We start from the raw sequence: 12,237 nt of genomic DNA on the forward strand, positions 1-12,237 counted from the left end.
ACAATAATAGCACACACACACACATATATTAAACTGTGTGCCAGCCACCATTCTCAGTGCTTTACATGTATTACTTCAATTAATCCTCAGAACAATAGTAGATACTATTTCAGTTTTACATATTTTTTTAACTGAGGTACAGAAAGGCCAAGTAAGTAGCCTAGGGCCACACAGTTAATAAAAAGTAGAGCTAGGATTTGAGCTGAAACAGTCTTGCTTTAGAGCTTATGCACTTTACCACTACACTAGTTTCTTTCTAATTCTCTGTTCAAAACTGTTTCCCACCCTATTCCCTGCAGTCTCTTTATCACCTCGCTTTCTCCTCTGCCTGGACCATAGCTGGCACCCAAGGAAAATTCCATAACAGTGCTAGGTCTCGGTCTCCAGAGAGTAGAAAGACCGAGGGTCTCCTCTGGGTAGGCAGAGAGACCTGCCACTATCATCCACTTTTCTTAGTGAAGGTTGGACTCTGGATTTTGCTGAGCTGTCTTTGAACTCATAAATCCCTTTCTTCCAAGGTGGAAAAGAGCTGGAGAGGAGGGGTGGGGAGCAGCAGGATTACGGTCACCCTGTCAGACCCTCTCCCTGTGCTGAAACCACGTGGACCAAAGCAGTAGGCCAAGCACCAGGCACCATAAGGGCTGCTAGATGGTTGGGTATGAACCACATTCCGGGGACTGTCTCACCACTGCCTTAGAGTTATGGTACCATTTCCTATTCCAGATTTGAAGGAGTTTCAGAGTACTTCCTTGCCCCTACCCAGACCGTGCCTGATAACTCATGACCCCGGCTATTCTGTACTGGTTCCTCCAAACCAGGCATCTCCATGGAACACAGGGAAAAGCACCGGGCACTCGTCCAAGCTCTGCTCTCAGTGCTGCGCTGTGGGGCTTTGGAGAAGCCCCTGCTTCTGCATTCACCCCTGCAAAGCTCTCACAGCACATTCCCACTCTTGAGGGAGGAAGGCTTATAAGTTATTAGAATTAGGGTATGTTTGTGTGTGTGTGGGTGTGTGCATGATGGAAAGGCCAGATGTCGCCTTCTGTCACATTCCATCATGTCTAGGGAGGAGGCAAGGACTTTTAAAGCCTTGGGGCTCTGGTGGGACCTGGGTGGAAGGAAGCATCTTCAAGCAAGAGCCACCCCACCGGTGTAGCTGGTAGGTGTAAAGTGGGCTGAGCGGATGGGACAGAGGATGTTTGGGTTCTCTCTAAAGGTCCATGTTAGGGAGCGGGAGGCCTGGGTTTTGTTTCCGTGGTTCCCAGTAAGTCAATGCCCGTCCTAAAACAATCCTCCTGGCTCATCACCTTCAAAGGAAGGGTCTGTGCCCAAGGGCTGTGTATACGTTAGTGAAAAACAAATTGGGATCTGCTTCTCCTGTCCCCCTAAAAAACCCAACCAGTCAGTCTCAGGATCTGAGGATGGAGCAGAAGGAAAGACAAGGGATAAAATTTGGGAGCCTCATAGCCTTCTCTTCTTGCCTATTCCTCAGGAGAGGTGCATTCTCCGTTCTTCAGCACTGTTGCCATACACACTCTTTTCTCCCACCTCCCCGCACCCCTCCTCTCCACTGGAGCTGCTGCCATGGTTGCCAGGCATGGTTGCTAAGTCTCTGCATGGAAGGGTTGGCGTGGGCTGTACTGCCACTAACATCACCATGGTGAATCAGGGGACACCTGGCATAGGCCTGGGGGGAGGGATCATGCGAGCAACCACCCCACCCAGGATGGAGTGAGCCTGAAAGGGGATCACCTTGAGCACCGCTCCAGGTGGGGGTCGAACGAGCTAGGCACTGTGGTAGTGGTGACAGAGAGTGCTACACTGGGAAATGGGGGCCAGTTGTATCATTTCAGTTGCTAGGGGATTAGTTTAGCCAAGGAAGCACACCATTCCTCCTGTGTACCCTCTGAAAGGGTGCAAGTACGTAAGCACTCTTTCCTCCACAAGGCTGAGCAGAGTTCAGGCTGAGAACAGTAGGACCCTCAAATCCTGGCTTCTGGATTGGGGGTTGGGAGAGCCTGCTTCAGAGAGAGGGCTCCATGGGTGCCCAAGGACAAACATCTAAGGATGAAAGTGTGGGCAGCTTCGATGGCCAAGACAGACTCCTGTCCTGCTGTGCCAGCAGCCCTGGGCACACCACTGAGAGAGGGTAAGGAGTTAAGGGTGTGGGGGTGACCCTTCTAGAGCTTGGAGGCAGCTCTCCCCCAGAGTCGCACAAAAGCTGCGGGCAAGCCACCACCTCCTCCCTCCACTGCATGGAAGCTGGTTACTCATCTCTCTGCACCCGAACGCCACTGCCGCTAAAAATAAACCCCCCAGCCGTGGGCCAGCCCTTCCTGCACCCCAACCCCCTGGAAACCAGCAGAGAGTGGCAGGCAGAGACCTTGAGTTCCATTCCCATCACCTCCCTGATGAAGAAATCAAAGTCTGGAGCAGGATGTCAGGGACAGAACGCTGCTGGTCAGGCACCCCGAGAAGCAGGAGAATGAAGGGTTAAAACGGCGGGAAGGTTGAAGAAACGGGGGTGGGGGCACAGTCAGCTTGGCAAGAATAAGAAATCCCCTGCCCACTCGTGCGGGTCCCATCAGGCTTGGGGGACAAGAGCAGTGGGAAGGGGCGCCCAATCCCGGGCCCCAGGGGGCGGTCGTGCACGTGGGGGAGGTAGCAGCACGGAGCCGTCCGCGCCGTGTCACATGCGCGCGCACACACACAGACAGGCACACACGTGTGCCTGGGTATATATAGTCCCCAGTCGCTGGGCCCGCCGCTCTGCAGTGGGCGCCGGCTCCCCGGGCTGGGAGGGGGCTTTCGGGGCGGGTGGGAGGGTGGGGGGCCGGGGTGGGGTGGGGCAGGATGCTGGATGGCCAGCTCTTCTCCGAGGGGCCCGATAGCCCCCGGGAGCTCCATGATGAGGAGTCTGGCAGCTGCCTCTGGGTGCAGAAATCCAAGCTGCTGGTGATCGAGGTGAAGACTATTTCCTGTCATTATAGTCGCCGCGCCCCTCCTCGACAGCTCATGGACTTCCAGGCCAGCCACTGGGTCCGCGGGCCCCAGAGCCGCACGTGAGTGAAGGAGGGGTTAGGGGAAGAGAGAGGTGGGGCAGGGATTGGGGTCCGGACCTTCCCGTGGGCACCAGCCAGCGCTGCTGTTCCCCCTTCTCTTTCCCACGCCTCCCCCAACCCCATCCCGAAGGCTGGGGCCTGACTCATCCCGTTTGTCTGGGGGCACAGGAGTGGGCGTGAGAAAGGGCAGGTGAGATGGGGCAGACGCTGTTAAAGTGTGCATGGAGAGATGGTGAGGAGTCCCGCTTCGACTTCAAGCCTAACATATACGCACGTGCACACGCGCACACACTCACACACATCCCTCCACCTGGCGGCCCCAAGTGGCCTCCAGCGCTCCCAGCTCCCCGGACCTCGGTTCCCTTCCCCCACAAACTGCTCACCTGGGTTCCTGCTCATTGTCCCAGGTGTGGGCCGCGCCCGGGATCCCCTGAGCCGCTGCCCCGCCGGCCCTGGGCCTCCAGGGTGCTGCAGGAGGCGACCAACTGGCGGGCGGGGCCCCCGGCCGAGGCCCGAGCCCGGGAGCAAGAGAAAAGGAAAGCGGCATCGCAGGAGCGGGAGGCCAAGGAGACCGAGCGAAAAAGGCGCAAGGCTGGTGGGGCCCGAAGGAGTCCCCCTGGTCGGCCCCGCCCGGAGCCTCGGAATGTACTTCGGGTGGCCCACTCTGCAGGGCTCCCAGCTTCCTCAAGGCCGGAGCGCCTGGGGTCGGTGGGGCGACCGCCCCGTCCATCCGCGCAGCCGCAGAGCAACCCTGGGGCGGCGTGGGCGGGGCCCTGGGGCGGTCGGCGGCCAGGGCCCCCCAGCTACGAGGCTCACCTGCTGCTGAGAGGCGCTGCCGGGATGGCCCCGCGACGCCGCTGGGACCGGCCGCCACCCTACGTGGCTCCACCTTCTTACGAGGGCCCCCACAGGACCCTGGGGACTAAGCGAGGCCCAGAGCCCTCGCAGGCGCGCGCCTCTTCAACCTCTGCGCCGACTAGGACAGAGGGAGGGTGCGCAAAGAAGAGGCTAGATCCTCGGATCTACCGGGACGTCCTAGGGGCCTGGGGTCTCCGTCAGGGGCGGGGTCTTTTGGGGGGATCCCCAGGCTGTGGAACAGACAGGCCAAGGCTGGAGTCCGGTAAGGGGGCCGCGGAGAAAAGCCTGAGGCTGGCTGCTGCTGGCCTGAAGAGTGGTAGCGACGGCCAACCCCAAGCTAAAGCCGCTGGGAGCCCAGGCACAGTTCCTGCGGGGTTTGCCACCGCCATCCCTAGCCCCCCGCGTCCCACTCCCAGGTCCAGACCCCATCCCAAGGGCTCCGGGGAAGGGAGGGAAGGTAGAGACCAGACCTGGCTCCCCAAACGCTGGGTTCCCTCCATTAAAAAGCAGCCGCCCCGACATAGCCAGACCCTCCCCAGACCCTGGGCTCCAGGTGGCACGGGATGGAGAGAATCCCTGGGTCATAGAGGGGAGACGGGACCCGAGACCTTGGAGGCTTGGAAGGCGACCCGACGCCCCCACACCCTGCCCCGAAGTTCCCGTGGCCCCGCTCGTGGGGAAGGCGTCTTTGTCATTGACGCCACTTGCGTGGTGATACGCTCCCAGTACGTCCCGACCCCTCGAACCCAGCATGTGCAGCTTTTGCCCGCCGGGGTGCCGCGTCTTGTGGGGAATGCCCCCAGCCAACCGAAACCCAATCAAGAGGAGGGAGAGGGGGCTGCGGGCCTTGCCTCCCCTTGCCGAAAGCTGCTGTTGAGCAGTCGCCCTTCTCTCCAACCCAGTGAGGAACGCGGGCTCGAAGCTGAGGGCGGGAAGCCCGCGGACTCCTCACTGGAGGAGCGCGCCTCCCGCATCTTGGGGCTCCCGGTTGGCGAAGTAAACCTACAGGATCCCCCCACGCAGCCAGGTAGCCCAGAGCACTCAGGCTTAGGCCCAGCGGCTTCGGGGGGAGCGCGCGGTGCCGAGGGATCGGAGAAAGTGGCGTCCGGCCCGCGGCGCGCAGGCCGGGGCTGGGCGCGAGCCCCTGGACCCTATGCCGGGGCCCTGCGGGAAGCCGTGTCCCGCATCCGCCGCCACACCGCCCCGGACTCCGACTCAGACGAAGCTGCGGAGCTCAGCGTCCATAGCAGCTCTTCTGATGCGAGCGACACAGAAGCCGCGGGCGCCTCCTGGCGGGAAGAGCGGACCGGGCCCCCGGAAGGCGGGAAGACAGCCGAGCTGAGCGGCAATGCCCAAGAGATTGTAGGTGCCATCAGCAAAACCGAGGAGGGCCTCTTCGGGGCGAGGGACATTAAGGGGACTCCACAGGGAAATAGGGAGCAACAGTGAGAGGCCCTTTATTATATTTGTGTCCCCTTTTCTCCTCACAGACTTCCTTGTACCCCTTACCTATACCCACGCTTTCCCGAACTCAACATAGAAGGCACACAGATGAGAGGGAGCACATGTCAAGTCATGATTTTTTTCCCAGGAGAGGCGAGGGTGTGCAGTAGACTTGAATGCCTTCTCCACCCAGTGCCTGTGGGAAAGGTCTTCAGCAGGGCCCAGGGCACTAGCACGGAGCTGAGCAGAAAGGCCTAGGTGGAATGAGGCCGGAGGGCAGGGATGGTATAGTCAGGGCAACGGCAGGACAGGGCCTCTGGGCAGGAGGAAGAAGATGATGGAGAGGCCGCAGACTGAGGTGATCAGGTGACAGAGAGGCCCTTGGCAGAAGCCACCAGCAAAGCAGAAGAGGACTCACTTTGGTTTCACAGATCTCAGGTTCCAACCCCAACTCTGAGACTGATTTGCTGGGTGACCTTAAGCAAGCCATTTCCCCTCTCCAGTTCCTATAATATGTAAAATGAGGGCGTTCTAAGGTCCATTCCTGATGTTTTGGAGTCCTAGGAGAGGCTCTTATCTCAATCCTCCCTTCCACAAGACAGTTAGGAATAAGTGAACAAAGTCTGAGGGTCCCTGGGTGGCTTCATGGACACCTGCATTCACTCTCAACTCAAGAGACTGTGCGGGTTTGCAGAAGAGCCAAGCAAGTGGGCAAGGGCTCCTATTCCAGTCTCTCAGGTTTAGGTGTAGGATCCCCGAGGCAGGGCAGGATGGTGGCCTTGTCACTGTCCCTAGTTTGTAGTGGTCTGAGCTGGGGAGGGAAGGCACCCAATGAAGCTGCTTGGGACCTTTAGGCCTTCCCCTGTTCCTCCGCCCCAGTGTTCCTTGGTGATGCTCTAAATAGTTACCACGATTTCCCACCCAGGTGAAAGAGAATCCTGAGAATGTCTTACGTGTTTCTGCCTCTTCCAGAAACCAAGGGAAGAGGCCGGTCCCCAAAAGCCTGTAGGTGTGGGGTGTGATACTCGCTGTAGCCACTACGGGGCGCGCGCAGGTCGCGGATTTCCCTCGTAGCTAGTCCCCGAGTCTTGCCAACCCCCGGCCCTGCCAGTTAATCAATTGCTCCCTAGCCCCTGCGCGCGGGTCCCCTGCCTTGCCGTCTCCAGCCATGCGAGATCGCGAGTAGGCCTCTGGCCTTGCAGACCTCGGGAGCGCGCGGAGTCCCTCTCTGTACTCGTCCACAGCGAACAGCTTGGGATTCAGACACTGAAGTATTTTTTCTCTTCGATCTCGGACACCGCCTCTGTCTCTATTTACTAGCCATGTGAACTCGGCCAAATCACTTCACCTCCCTGAGCCTCAGTCTCCTCATCCGTCAAATGGGGGTTTATAAACACCTACCTCGCAGGGTTGTTGTGAGGACTTAATGCGATAATGTATGTAAAGCGCCTTGCACAGTACCTGGGACACAGCAGGCGCTCAATAAATCTAAGCTTCCCTTTGTCCAGCCTTGGCATCTTTTTCCTCTCACCGTCCCCTTCCCTAGAGCATCCCTCCCCCCAGGGCTCCTGCGCTCCTTCCTGCTCAGTGGGCCGTGGAGGAGACCCCTTTCTCTGATGGAAACTCCGGCCCACCCCTGTCTCCCCCAGCGTGGACTCTCCCTTCCTTGCCCCCCACCCCACCCCCGCTGGCTCTTCCCATTGCTTCGATACACTCCCCCCACCCCACCCCCCCACCCCCCCCATTCCGGGCAAGGGCTGAGTCAGCCTGGGTAAATTTAGCCGCCGACTAGGCAGGCGCGGGGGCTTCGCTCAGACTCAGTCGCAGAGTCCTGGCCCGGCCCTCGGCCCCGCCTCTGCCCCCCACCCCCACCGAGTCCTGCCAACAGCAACTCCGGCTCAGCGTTCCGATCCCCAGGCCCGCTCTCAAACCACTTAGAGTTTTGGTCTCCAATTATCTCAGTGTCACTCCCCACCCGCACCCGGAGAGGTTGGGCAGGACTGGGAGGGGGGCAGGGTAGGGAGGCCGCTGGATTGGACCCTAAACTGGGCGTCTGACCTTGGTTCAGTGGAATGGGTTGCGGGGGGCGGGGCGGCTTTTGGGGCTTTGAACCGAAATGGATAACATTGGTCAGAGTCACCCAGGAAGGTCCGTCCATCTCGGAACCTGCCTGGAAACCATACTGTCAGGTTTCAAGTTAGCTCTTGCTGGAGGAAGTAAAGTTAAGTGGGGGTTCACCTTGGGCAGAGATCAAAGTTTCTGAGTTCTGTCTTCCTTCCACCTACAGTTCTAACTTCTGCTGATTCTAACTCCTAAGCATTTACTGAGCACCTGAGAAGAACTGGACACTAAGCTGAACTCCAAGAAAGAGATGAGTAAGACCTGCCTGATGGGGTGAAGAGAAAACACGTAAATAATGATAGATTGAGCAGTGGGTGTTAAGTATTATAAAGAATCAAACAAGGCAGATTGTACAGATTCAATGAGATCATGAAAGGCTCCATGGAGGAGCTGGGAATCTGAGATAGCATTTGGGGAAAGGGTTTCCAAGCAGAGGAGACAGCAAAAATAGAGGTGTGAATGTAAGGGAAACGGTTTGTTTGTTTAGGAAATTGTCAAATGGTCTGGTTTGAATGGAGCTGAGGATACATTCAGAGGAGATGTGGAAGATAAGGCAGGAGTGAAAACAGAGGCCAAGCTAGGGTGAGCCTGGTCCAGCTCAGGGTTGTGTGCCTTTGACCTCTGGGCCTAAGAACAGGATGGACTTCAGGCTAGGTGGGAGGCTGAGGAAGACCTGGGCAGTAGTGAGAGCATCTTCCTGGATTTTGCTGTAGCCCAGGGGCTCCGAGGGTCTGGGACTGGCAGGAGAGGTGAGGTGCATGGGAAAGCAGAGGGGCTAGCCCTGGGGAGGGGGGTTCCACAATCCTGCCTAGGCTTCTTTGAGGCTGAACACACAGGAGGCAAGTTTTAAGAGCTTACGCAGACTTCTGTCATTGTTAGAGAACTATGGTAGTGTTGTATCCAGAACATGGACTCTGGGATCTGGCAGCCTGGGTTTAAATCTTGCATCTACCTCATATTGGATCTTCCCTTGTAGTTCAGTCGGTAAAGAATCCACCTGCAATGCAGGAGACCCAGGTTCAATTCCTGTGTCAGGAAGATTCCCCTGGAGAAAGAAATGGCAACCCCCTCCAGTATACTTGCCTGGGCATGGACAGAGAAGCCTGGTGGGCTACAGTCCATGGGGTCGCAAGAGTTAGACACGACTGAGCGACTAAACCACCACCACCACCTCCTCATACTGGCTGTGTGACTTCGGGCAAGTTACTCAACTTCTCTGTGCCTTAGCAGCCTCAGTTATAAAATGAAGCTATTAATAGTGCTTTTTTCATAAGCTTGTTGGGAGGATTAATGATTCAGTATGGAAAGCACTTAGAACATCTCCTGGTACACAGTAAGTGATATATGTGTTGAACTCTGACGATTATTTCTCTTTAGGGCTATTTCTGTAGTGTTGGGAGGGTTAGGTTGGGAGATGGGAAGAGAGAAGTAGAGGTAGAGGCTTAGGAGGAAGTGGAGGCAGAGACTGAGAGGAGAGGGGACTCCTGGGGTGGAGACAGACAGCCCCGTGAATGGGTGAATGGTGTACTGAGAGCACATGGGTGGTTGGGATGTCAAGTGCAACACCCCCTCCCTCAGGCCTTCCTCCATCTTTGCCTAAGGGTGAAATCAGCACCAGCTGCTAAAGATCTGGGGAAAAGGGTGAGACAGCAGAAGAGGAGGAGCTAGTACAGGCCCCGGGGGCCAGCCCTTGGTGAGCCATATCTCAGACTGGCCCTGCAGGGCCCTGTGGGTGGGAGGCTGGAGGCTCCCCGCTGCGAAAATGACTTCTAAATCTGGCTGCGTCTGCCTGCCAGCCAGCCTCAAGACAGAGACCACAACTACACCGCCCCCCACCCCATGTTGGGACAGCCTTATAGGGAGGGCAGTGCTGGAGAGTGTGCTCAGGTGGGGGCAGCAGCCCTCAGGTTGCCCCTACCCTCCAACAGCCAGGTTCTTCCCAGGGAAGCCCCTTTCTGAGGGGAACTAAGAGCCCCCTCCCCCCTCAGACTCTCAGGAGAGCCCTGGGATTTCCCGAGGTAGATCACAAATGGGTAAATGAAACAAAGAACCGGGCCATAACTCTGGGACTTGTCATCAGGAGTGTGTGTGTGTGTGTGTGTGTGTGTGTGTGTGTGTGTGTATGCGTGTCTGTGTGAGTGAGTGTGTTTGTGTGAGGAGGAGAGGACAAGGAGAGATGGCTAGACATGAATATGTAGATATTATGCATTCACTCAGTTATTCATTTGTTCACTCACCCATTGAACATGGATGTCAGGCCCTAGGGACACACAAAAGACTCACACCTGTTACCTATCAGGGAGTTCACACATCTAGGCTGTATGAGAAACAGGGGAAAGGTTTTGGAAGAGGAGACCCACTGAGTCATCACAGTGCAGGCATTGCAATATAATATATGTTGATAAAGGCATTCCCACAGGGTCTAGGGGAGCATAAAGGAAGAAATGGCTCCCAAGCTGCAACTTTTGAGCAGTCAGAGTATACCCAAGCCTTTCTTTGAGAGACCAGTCACTGAGGGTACACATGTTAGTGAACGAAGGCTCAGCCTGGATCCATTATCTCCTCTGCATGTCCTGGTGTGGGGGCTCACTCCCTTGAAGCCCCTGGTACTACTTAGCCTCTTTTAAAAGTTTTATTTAACATTGACCATTTTAAAAGTCTTCATTGGTGCATCATTGGTGCTTCTGTTTTATGTTTTGGTGTTTTGACTGCAAGTCATGTGGGATCTTAGTTTCCTGACCAGGGATCGAACCAAACACCCCCTGTATTGAAAGGGGAAGTCTTAACCACTGGACTGCCAGGCAAGTTCCTTACAAAAGCTTTTGTGAATCTTTTTAGAGAAGAGTTACTTCATCCATCCATCTATCCATGCATGCATCCATCCATCCTTTTGTTTATTCATCTGTGTATCCATACATCCCACCCATCTATTTGTCCATCCATTTACCAACTCATCTGTCATCCTTCCATCATTTATCCATCTATCCATTCCTTCCTTCCTTCATCCATCCATCCATCCATCTTAATGAGGGCATGTGATGTGCCTCGCTCAGTGTGGCAAGAGATGCCAAGATGAACAAAGCATAGAGTCCATGCCCTCAGAAAGCTAGAAACCAATAAGAATATGAATAATATACACAGATGTTCCACTCATGGAGCAGCCAGTATGTGCTGTTAGTGAAAGCCCTACCAAGAAGGTGCGTCAGGAGGCAAGGCCACTTTGCCCAGGGAAATTAGAAGAGCCTCATGAGGAAGGCAGCTTGGAGATGAATTTCAGCCAGGGGAGATGGGGAAAAGGTTCATTCCAGGGTGTGGGTGAAGGTAGAGAAGTGGGAGAGCACACAGCTTTCACAGGGAGCACAGGCACTGGGGAAGGCAGGGTTGCAAAGGGATGGGATCCTAGAATGATGTATGGGAACCACATCATGAGGTATCCCAGGAAAGCAAGGATAAAACATTTGAGGACTTCCCTAGTGGTCCAGTGGCTAAAACTCCATGGTCCCAATGCTGGGAGCCTGAGTTGATCCCTGGTGGGGGGGCTAGATCCCACATGCTGCAACTAAGAGCTTGTATGCTGAAACTAAAAGATCTTGCATGCCGCAACTAAGACCCGGCTCAGCCAAATAAATAAATATTAAACAAACAAACATTTGAGCTTTAGTGAGAGGAACTGAGGGAGAGATGAAGGGCAGAGAGGTTTTGTGTAATTCTCTGCTGGACCATGAGCTACTCAAGGGTAGTGCCTTTGATTTAGTTCTGTGTCACCTATAAGCTTGGCCTGGAGCAGGCTCTCAGCAGATGCTGGCAGAAGGAAGGAACAAATGATAAAACTGTGCCACAGGAACATTGGCACAGCAATTCAGGGCCCATATATAAGGGGAGGGGTTGCTGCTGCCTGATGTAACCATCCTTCCTCTATGCCCCCACCTGCCAGGGATGACCCTGCTTCCTTTGCTGGGGTCCCTCCAGTAGCTCTCCCAAGAGACACCACAAGGTGGCGATGTTCCGAATGTAGCACTGAGTTCTGCCAAGATCCTTGACACCGGTAGCTGGTGACGTGCCCTTCAAGAACAGTCCCCCGATGGTCAGAACTTTCTTTTAGCAAGTCTTGAGGCAGAATGAAGAGTTTGCGTGCGGCCGTGGCAGAGGAGTCGACAGACCTTAACCCCCAATGAACATACAGGTCTCACCTATACACTCATTTGATGGGATCTACTATGTGCCACACACAGTGTAGGCTTCTTAGAAAAACAACCATGATCAAGACACAGCCCCTACCCTCAAGGAGCTTACCGTCTAGTCCTGTCCAAAACTGCCTTTGCTATCTCTCTCTCTCTCTTTCTTTTACACCACCCCCCCCCACACACACACACAAACACACACACCTGTTCCCCAGGGCCAATCCCCTTGACCTGGGAAGCCATCTCCATGTGAAATCTGCTCTTTGGCCCTTCTCCCCTCTTCCCTTCCAAGTTTCTCCCTAAGGCTATTGCATGGCCAAATTAGCATGAGCCCTGGTGCTCCCTCCTGTGATGGTTCCTCTTGCTCTTCCCCTGAGCCCTTGCTTATTCCTATTCCCCATCTCCCACACCCACGCTACTCTGCCAGTCCTGAAGTTTTAGGGACCTCCCTAAATTATACCTGGTATGGGATAGGGCCTCCTAATATCCTAGAACTCTGGAGACTACAGGAACATGAAGGTGGATTCACAGAAGGACCCTGGGAGATGCTGGCACCACCAACACAGAGATGA

General features: G+C 55.5%; 1 protein-coding gene across 2 annotated transcripts; it reads left to right on the forward strand.

Moving 5' to 3' along the window:
- The first annotated feature begins 1,112 nt into the window (after positions 1-1,112).
- Positions 1,113-6,851, forward strand: DDN (dendrin). 2 transcript variants are annotated; one of them, XM_065934511.1, is made up of 3 exons: positions 1,113-1,159; positions 2,991-3,062; positions 3,470-6,851. In XM_065934511.1, exons 2-3 carry the CDS (start codon positions 3,016-3,018, stop codon positions 5,367-5,369), a joined length of 1,947 nt encoding a protein of 648 aa, XP_065790583.1. In that variant the 5' UTR covers positions 1,113-1,159; positions 2,991-3,015; the 3' UTR covers positions 5,370-6,851. The 2 variants fall into 2 exon arrangements, with proteins under 2 accessions (XP_065790583.1, XP_065790582.1); XM_065934510.1 differs by lacking the exon at positions 1,113-1,159 and having other exon boundaries at positions 2,852-3,062.
- Positions 6,852-12,237: the final 5,386 nt, after the last annotated feature.

This window comes from Muntiacus reevesi, chromosome 4 (assembly GCF_963930625.1).
Source record: "Muntiacus reevesi chromosome 4, mMunRee1.1, whole genome shotgun sequence".
NCBI classification, from domain to species: Eukaryota; Metazoa; Chordata; class Mammalia; order Artiodactyla; family Cervidae; genus Muntiacus; species Muntiacus reevesi.